We start from the raw sequence: 9,930 nt of genomic DNA, 5'->3' as shown, positions 1-9,930 counted from the left end.
CCTTGTAGTTTGCAGCCTGATTTGTAACCACTATGCTACCAGAGCTCCTTTTGCCTTTTCAGTATATTGTCCATATCTGATATTCTATTATTAATCGTTTGGATCTCTTTCTGTAGGTTTTGAATTGTTTCTAATGCTGTATCTATCTTATTTGACTGTTCCTGTAGCACTTTCCTGACTTCTTCTTTGTTTTTCTCAACTCCATTGTATAGTGTTTTGATGCATTTTATAATCATTTCTCTGAATTCCTTCTCAGGCATTTCCAAAGCCTGCCCATCTTCCAGTATAGAGTGTAGGTCTACTTCCAGCTCATTTGCCTCAGTCACTTTGTCTTGTTTCTGGACATGTGCAGATATGGTTGTCTGCTTCTGTTTTTTGGATTTCTTGCTTCTGCTACAAATTCCCTAACTTTCTAATTATTCCTTTGTATGTGGTTCAGAGTTCTGGGACTACTCCCTGAGCCTGCTTGGTCCGGTATTTTGTTTTGTTGCTGATGAAGCTCCTCACTTCACATCTTGTTTGTTCTCTAGGCTAGGTTCTTTAGAGAAGAAAAACCAGTAAAACTTATATATAAAGATTAGTTTGAACTCCTGGTGTGGTGCTGTAGGATCAGCACTGAACTGCGAACCACTAGGCATATGATTCAAACCCACAAGCTGTTCCTCATAAACCCTATACAGGATCACTATGCTTGTAACCAACTTGACAGCATTTGACGACAACAACAACAACAAAAAAGAGAAGTTTACATCAAGGAAATGGCTCATGCAGTTGTAGAGGTGGGAGAGTCCCAGTCCCTATCAGATTAAGCAAGATCAGCAGGTCTGATGGAAGACAGGCATGCAGGTCACTGGCTCAAGTCCAAACAACTAGAGGGAGGAGGATGAGCCAGATTCAAGATCCATACCAGGAGAGAGCAAGCAAGCTTTGTCTAAGTACGTAATATGTTAGAAGTAGTCCACACCCCTGAGGAAACGTTCATTCAATTGACTGGCCGCTCATAGCAAACCTCATCATAGAGTTTATTGTTGTTGAGTGCCATCAAGTCGATTCCAACCCATAGCAACCCTGTATAGGGTTTCCAAGGAACATAATATTAATTCTCATTTGTGGGGATAATGACATCTCAACTGCCAAACCACTGAGAATCCTGGCCCAGTCAAGTTGACACAAAACCTTAACTTCACAAGCACTAAGGAGCTAACCTATTGAGAGGAAACACAAGGGAAAAGAAAACTCAATTTGGAGTCTCCAGTGCTGGATATAATTGAGTAATGTTGTTGTGAGGTGCTACCAAGTTAGGTCTGACTCAGTGACCCTGTGCACAACAGAATAAATCACTGCCTGGTCCTGCACCATCCTCACAAATGTGATGTTTGAGCCCATTGTTGCTGCCACTGTGTCAAACCATCTCGTTTGGGGTCTTCCTCTTTTTCATTGAGCCTCCCTCCTTCTCCAGGGACTGTCCAAAGTATGACATACAACGTTTTGCCATCCTGGCTTCTAAAGAGCATTTTGGTTGTATATCTGAAGAAGATTGGGGGGAAGACCTAACATGGACCCTCGATTTTCAGAGCAGAGATGAAAAGCTTTATCTGAGGGTATCTCTGGCAGACTGTCCTGAGGTGATGAATATAAGTCCTGAAGCCTTCTTTGTATCGTTTTTGTTTGATGTCTGATCTTCAAATTTTCTGCTCTTTTTATCATGTTTCCTTGGAAATGTCAACTAGGTTCACCTTTTTGTGTTTGCTCCAGATGCAGTCTTAGTAATATTTAGGCCCTTCTCTGAAGTTTCAGATGGTTTCTAAAGCATCCCATCTCTTGAGCCCTTACTAAACCTGTGCCCATCATCTTAACGTTACTGCAGAAGCAGCTTTTCTAAACCCTTCTTTCAACTCTGTCTTACTCAGCAAAGGAAAGGAGTCCCCCAGTTGTTTATTCAGACTTAAAAGTCTAGTTAGAATATTGGGAGGGAGAGGATTGTTGGAAGGGAGTGATGCAGGGTTCATTTTTATATGGTGCTAAGCCTTTTGAGTAGACATGAAATCCTAAGGTCTGAAATCTAATTAGTGCTTGATATATTTTGTTTGTTGTTGTTGCTAGGTGCCTTTCACAAATGGCAAACCCATGTGAAAAAGAGGAACCGGTTCCTAGGGCTTTCTAGGCTGCTATCTTTATGGAGAATTCATGGTGTTGTGCTGTAGCATCAGCACTGGACTGTGAACTACATGGTCGGCAGTTCAAGCCCACCAGCTGCTCCTCAGAAACCTATACACGGTTGCTATCAGTTGGAACTGACTTGACAACACTTAACAATCACAACAATCTTTATGAAAGCAGACTGCCCAGTCTTTCTCCTGAATAATGCAGGATGGGTTCAAACCATCAACCTTTTGGTTAGCAATCGAGTGCTTAGCTGTTATTTATTTTGTAGCAGATGGAAAAAGAGGAAGAAAGAACTATTGGGCAGGACGTGCCAGGTCCAGTTATCTTCCTTATGTTGCATTTTAAGTCTGAAAGAACTCTGCACACATGCCCTCTGCCCACGCAATGTTCATTCCTATCTCCTTGCTTCTTTGCTTTGGGTAATCCGTCCTCCATGGAGTTGTCTTATCTAAACTGCTTAAGAGTCACATTGTTCATAAGCCCTTTGATTTTTCTAGTATCTATTCTAACACATTTTCTTTTCTCCTTTTTTGAGAATTCTTACTGCACCTTCCAGCAGTAATCATTTTTGTCATCATTGTTATATACCTTTGATTCAACTCCAACTCAGAGATTTTATGTACCACAGAATGAAATGTCACCCTGCCCACACCATCTTCATGATTATTGATGTGTTTGAGTTCATTGTTTTGGCTGGTGTGTTCATCCATCTCATTGAGGGTTTCCCTCATTTGCATGACCTGATACATGCTGTCATTTTCCAAGTCTCACCACCCTGACTTCTAAAGAACATTCTGCTTTTATTTCTTCTAAAAATGGGCTTGTTCGTTCTAGCAATCCATGGTATATTCAGCTTTCTTATCCAACACTTCAGTTAGAACGTATCAGTTCTTCTTTTGTCTTCCTAGTACTTAATCAATGTCAACCTCTCCCCAACTGGAACCTAACTCTCTGGTATGAAGGATTAGGCCCCATACTCTTGTATCTCCTATAGCAGATGTGGGTGGAGCACATGCAGAAGAAAGACATCATGGCAAAATAAGAGGATTGAGTGTTACATTCTGATTCCAGAGTTGCATGGTCTGTGAGGAGACAGGGAGAGGGGTGTTAACTATCAACTATATTTCCTCTAAGGCTTTTCCTAGATTCAGATTTCTGTGATTCTGCTGACATGTGATTGACTCATCAAATATAGAGGATTGGAGAAATGAGACTATAGATTAACACATATATCCTAAGCTTGGAGAACCAGGAAGATCAAAGTGCCATTACTAGAAAAGGAGGAAAGAGATGCCATTTTGTTTTGGTGTGGGTGAGTTTAGCCATTGAGTTTCCTATGCAGCATGTCCTTTGTTGTTGTTGTTATGTGCTGTGGAGTCGGTTCCGACTCATAGTGACCCTGTACAGGGTTTCCGAGGCTGTAAATCTTTACGAGAGCAGAAAGCCTCATCTTTCTCCCGCGGAACAGCTGGTAGGCACTGAAAAGTAGCAGGCTGCACAGAAATGTGAATTGAGTAATGAAGAGCAGATTCAGAGTTACCACCAAACAGGCACCATGAGCCTCCCAGAGGATGTGGATCTGGAAAGAAGAAAGGGAAGAACACAGGCTTTTGTAATGACAAGCCTGATCAAAGCGATAAGAGGACCATGAAGCACTGATGTCTGTATGTGCACAGAAGAGGTAATGTGGGTGGAGATGTCAGCAATTTGGAAATTGAGGAAAGTTTGCATTTGTTGTAAAATCTGATGAACCTGATAGAGAATTTCAAATTCTTCATGTGAGCTGAAGACAGCCTCCAGGTTCCAAGGAAGGAAGTATAACCAGCCACAGATCAGATGTTCTGTGCTTGTGATTTAAAGGAGAGTCGGTAGGCAGGGTTGGTTGAAACAGTGCTGTGAAAACTAGAACTTGGAATCTGTGTCATAAGTATGAAGGACTCCCCAGACCTCTTGCAAGCATGGTTTTATTACTTTCAAGATAAGACTTAGCCATGTATATTGGTTTGTGGTGGGAAATTACGGTATCGTAGTGCTTATGAATCGGGCTGCGAACCACAAGGTCAGCAGTTGGAAACTACCAGCTGCTCCGCGGGAGAAAGATGAGGCTTTTGGCTCCCATAAAGATTTACAGCCTCGGAAACCCTGTACAGGCTTGATATGAGTCGGAATCGACTCCACGATACTAACAGCAACAACAACATGGGAAGTTAAATCAGTAATTTATATTTTCACAAAAGGCCCAAATTAGAATGAATCACTACTAAAAATTGGATTTAAAAATTTTAAGCACTATTTTTTTTATATTTTCCTTTAAAAGAAAAAAACAAAAAATATTTCTCCCATCCTATGAAATGAATTTGTCACACAGCAGTAGTTTGATTGTGCTGATAGGTCTAAAGTTAAATGATCTTTTCATGGTGGTAGAACAATGAATAACATTACTCATTGTGATGCTTTCTCTAAGAAGTTATTTTTCCATTTTTATGGAAAATAAATAATAAAAGACAGTAAACTTTTAACTCTACAGAATATTGTTGGGACATAACTGGAAAGTAGCTAATGAGCAGTTGCTGAGGAGAGAGGCATAACGGGTTTCATGCTCCCAAACATGATTGGTTCAGAGAAATTTATAAACCATGGGATATTCATGAAGGCATTGTAATATAGGAATATATAAAAGTAAATATGTAATCAAAAGACATTTTTCATAGAATATAACACTGACAAAATGCACAGATTTAAACCGTTCTGTGTGACTGTAACCAAGGTTTAACTCTTTGCTTCTTATGTTTCTTTTAATAGAATTTAATTCCTTTTCGGCCTTCAATTCAGTTTCAAGGGCTCCAAGGGGTGAGTACTCATTGATGTAGCAAGAAAATCTAATAGTCTTGTTGCATATCATATATTGTACTTTTAAAATTTGGTTTTACTTATACCTCTTACTATAATAAGTCATTCATATTTTGTGAATACTGTAAACAAATTAAATTTATAATATCTTTAAAATATTTGGATTATTATTTTTTGCTAAAAAAATGATTAAGATACTTTGTGTATTATTTAAGGAGCCCTGGTGGTGCAGCTCAGCTGCTAACTAGAAAATTGTTGGTTTGAACCCACCAGCCATCCATGAGAGAACGATGTGGCAAACTGCTTCTGTAACTGTTAGTCACAATCAACTTGATAACAATGGGTGTTAAGTAATATTTAGGTTTTTCCCTCAAAATTATGGGCATTTGTATTTATGAATGTTTTGTTGAAGTATAACTTACATCAATGTATAATAATATTTGTTGTTGTTAAGTGTCATCAAGTCGATTCTGGCCCATAGCGACCCTGTGTAGGGTTTCCAAGGAGTAGCTGGTGAGCTTGAATTGCCAACCTTGCAGTTCAAACGGCTTTGCGGTCTTGCGCATTAACCCACAGCACCATACCAGGATATTAGGTTACCACAATTAACCAGCTATAAGAAATTATTAGTTATGATTATGTGATCATTATTATTAATAAAATTTAGCTGATTGTGCACTTATCATTTTAATTGCTCACACTAGAAAGTAAAATGTGTAAATAGAAAAATGAGTTTTTCTGGTATACAGGATAAACAAAGTTTTCTATGTCTATTTTATTGCTCCATTTAAAAGTGTAACAAGTGCTAACTCCTAATAAAATGAACCTATGACTTTTGTATTTATAATTGATTATAAACTTAGCAGGGATAGTATTGGCATTATTTTTAAATTATCACTATTATTATGGACTTAATCATTGTTAGGTTTTTTGTTTTTATTTTTTTGCTTTCTCACTTAAATTAGTATGCATTTCTGTATTTATCTCTGTACTGGCCATAGGTAGCAGTTTGGATATCTGTTAATGAATTTTAGAGAGAGAGAGAAAAGGCAAGCATAGCAGGGAGACTTATAATCCTGATTATTATAAATCTATTTACTTGTGAATTCTTGGTTAGTTATGTAACAGAATATAAATGTTGATGTAAATAAATAAAATCTTTTAAAAATTTCTAACTTATAATATTGCTAGAGTCAAGAGATTAATCATATAATTCAGTACTGCCTAAGAGCATTTGTAAATCTGTTGTGTGAAAACATGAAGGGCATACTGTGTGGCTGTTAGAGCTCTACTTTTACATGATAGCCATACAGTGAATTCCTTCCTTCCTTTTTCTTCTTCTCAGTAACTATTTATGAATGGGATTCTAATTGGAAGAAGCATTTCTCTAATTTCTACTTATTTGACTTCTAATAGCTTTTTAGGTAGTTTTTAGTACATGTTGAATTTTGTATTTGAGGAGCCAGTTTTAATTGTTTACTCAAGGCTTCTTGATTTTTTCTTGCAAATTTCAGTGGCATAAATAATACACAAAAGAATGTTCCAGAGGCAGTTAATGAGTTAATGAACCCTAGAATGTTGCATGGATTTTCAGTCAGTCGTGGGCTTTCTGACCAAGGGCAAGGCCTAGGCAAGGAGAGTGAGATTTGAGTTGCTTTTCCCTTGCTGGTACCTGTAGTGTTGTCACTGTGTCTTAGAGCTGCTTTTTTCCGTAGTTTTCTTTCTCCCTCTTATAGTTGACATCAGAGTGAAGGACATATTTTTGTTTGTTTGTTTTTGAGAAATACCAGGTTAGACTGAAAGACTGTGTACAGTGGGGAACCAACATATGCCAGCTTCCAAAACTCATACTACAGACATTTGCAGCGTTTAGCACATCTGGAAGGAATCTGGTTTCCTTTGGCATTCCAGTTGGCCCGAGAGGCTGCCACCATTGCAAAAAAAGGCAGTTTATATTTGATACGTTGGTCTTCTCTTTCTGAATTCCCCAACCTATCTCTCCAACAGCTTTCCTGCCCCTCACATGTCTTATTGTTGTATAGCATCGAGTTGATTCCAGTGATCCTATGTGACACAGTAGAACTGCCGCATAGGTTTCTTGAGCTGTAATCTTTGTGGAATTAGATCTTTTTTCTGCAGAGTAACTGGTGGGTTCAAGCCACCAACCTTTTGGTTAGCAGCTGAGAACTTAACTGTTTCCCCAACAAGAATCTTTGTTTACATGTCTATTGTTGCTGTTAAGTGCCTTAAGTTGGTTCTGACTCCTAGTGACTCAGTATAGAGTTCCCAAGGCTTTAAATCTTTGCAATAGCAAAAAGCATCATCTTTCTCCTGCCGAGTGGCTGGTAGGCTTAAACCTCCTACCTTGTGTTTCACAGTCCAGTGCTTAACTTACAGAGTCACCATGCTCCCCTCTCATGTGTCTGTTGTTGTTACATACCATCAAGTCAGCTCTAAGTTACAGCTACACTATGCACAACAGAACCAAACACTGCATGGATCTGCACCAACCTTACAATTGTCATGCATGAGCCCATTGCCCTCTCACAGTGCCTGTACATCGCATTGGGGTCTTTGTTTTTTTTTCCACTGACCCTCCACTTTTTCAAGCATGATGTCCTTCTCCTGCATTTCATCTTTGCCTAGTCTACTTCTCTTTTCATATTACATTCCTTTCTTAAATACACTTTGGTGACAAAAGTAACGTATGGTACTGGTAGCTTTATATCTTAGGGGTTATTTGAAATTTAACATATAAGCTTGTTAACCCAAATGGATCTGGTTGGGGCTTCGAGCCAGTTTGAACCATTTCAGTCATGGTTGAAGGAGCAAAATGGGAACATACCCAAATTCATAAAATATGTTTTCACCAGAACAATAACTGGAGTGGAAAGAATTCCAGTGTGAAATCCTGGAATAGCACACTCAGAAGAGGCAGAGTGAGCGCTTTCAGGAACCTGTTGTTAGAGACTGAATTACTGTCAGGACTATGAAGAGTGACACATTCAAAATGGTGCAGTAAGCTTCCATCTTTGAGCCACATGCTGTTGTTTCTGTGTTGGTCAAGAGATTTGGGTACTATACAGTGCTCATGCTGCCCTTGCTTTCTAAGAGGGAGGTTTTAAGTTTCTAGCCAGGTATTAACTGTAATTTTTTTTCCGTTCCAGTTATTGTTCCCATACCATCCACATTTTACAAATTTGTGTCCTTTCTGGTTTGCTTCACCAACCATGGTTGAACCAGTTTGGAAGAACCAGTTTGAAGCTCTGGATTTGATAGAGTAGATGGAGTCAGGGGGGGGTAAGCCTTCCCTCTGTGAACAGGGGGTAGGACTTTGCTGACTGAGAGCTATGAAATACTTGGCCTTACCTTGCTAGATTTTCTAGGTATATGATCTCTTGACTCCCACTCCAGTCCTTGTTTTACTATTCTAACTGGGAACAAAATATAGGGACTCAGCATTGTTTCAAAATCTGCAGCTGCATTTCATCTACCCCTCCCCCTTTTCTTTGCAGAGCTCTCCCCAGTCCTTTGGGACTTAGGAAAGACAAAGAGGCATTACAGGGGAGAGAGTGGGTTGGCACAACCCACAGGGAATACTGGGAGCCACAAATGTGAGGCTCTTCTGTACAGTGCTCCTCTGTTTCTCTCCAGAGCCATGATAATTTTAACATTGCCTACACTGATTGCTTAAAAAACTCCCTGAAGAAGCACGCTTTCAGAATTTTCCAATGGGCAAAGTGTTCAAAGCATTAAATTGGAAAGTTTATTTCCCACAGAAGATGCTTTTTCTTAATAGAAATTTTAGTCTTCTGTTAATATAGTGGTTTAGATACTTTAAAAGATTTCTTCAAAAGGATTTCATGAATCTGTTTAGTACATTTCAGTCATAACATCAAACTTTATTGAAAATATGCTTTAAATATCATGATAGTGTTAATTTATAGGCATATTTGAAGCATGGCTGAAGCATTATTAAAATTTCATATTTAAAAAGTAAACACGCACAATACACATTCTTTTCCAGTGTGCATGGAACATTTTCCAGAATACACCATGTGTTAGGCTCCAAAACAAGCCTCCATAAATTTACAAATATCAAATACTACAAAGCATCTTCTCAGACCACAATGCTATCAAATTAGAAATCAACAAAAGGAAGACCAAGGAAATAAAGTAAATACATGGAAACTGAATAACACCTGCATAAAAGTGACTGGGTAGTTAAGAAATAAAATGTGAATTCACAGAGTTCCTAGAAACAAATGAAAATGAAAACACAACATACCAAAATCATTGAGACATGATGAAAGTGGTACTGAGAGGACAATTTATTGCAATAAATGCACACATCCAAAAAGAAGAAAGAACCAGAATTAACACATTAACACACAATCTACAACAATTAGAAACAGACCAACAGAGGGAACCTACAGCCACCAAAAGAAAAAAAATAATGAAGACTAGAGCAGAAATAAATGAGATAGAAAACAGAAAAACTATAGAAAGAGTAAACAGGACAAGAAGCTGGTTCTTTGAAAGACTTAATAAAATTAACAAACCATTGGCAAACCTAACAAAAGAAAAGAGGGAGAAGACACAAATAACATGCATTAGAAACCACATGGGCTGTGTCAAAATGGAACTAAAGGAAATCAAAAGGATAATAACAAACAGAATACTGTGAAGAGTTATACTCCACAAATTTGTAATCTTAGAAGAGGATACATTTTTAGAAAAACACGACTTACCTAAACTTACACAGAGTGAAGTATAAAACCTGAACAGACCCATAACAAAGGAAAAAATTGATCAGGTCTTCAAAAAGCCAACCAAAAAAAGCCAGGTCCACGTGGCTTCACTGGTGAGTTCTACCAAACATTCAAGGAAGAGCTGTCACCAATTCTACTCAAA

General features: G+C 38.4%; 1 protein-coding gene across 1 annotated transcript in view; it reads left to right on the top strand.

Moving 5' to 3' along the window:
- Nucleotides 1-9,930, top strand: part of ELL2 (elongation factor, RNA polymerase II, 2) — a 107,415-nt gene that overhangs the window by 31,139 nt on the left and 66,346 nt on the right. The window contains exon 2 of the mRNA XM_006867886.1: nucleotides 4,969-5,016. Coding sequence (XP_006867948.1) covers nucleotides 4,969-5,016 — 48 coding nt within the window. The remainder of the gene's footprint in view (nucleotides 1-4,968; nucleotides 5,017-9,930) is intronic.

This window comes from Chrysochloris asiatica, unplaced genomic scaffold, assembly GCF_000296735.1.
Source record: "Chrysochloris asiatica unplaced genomic scaffold, ChrAsi1.0 scaffold00111, whole genome shotgun sequence".
In the NCBI taxonomy this organism is placed as follows: Eukaryota; Metazoa; Chordata; class Mammalia; order Afrosoricida; family Chrysochloridae; genus Chrysochloris; species Chrysochloris asiatica.
Note: the sequence above shows the minus strand (reverse complement) of the source record. Positions and strands in the feature narration are given on the sequence as shown.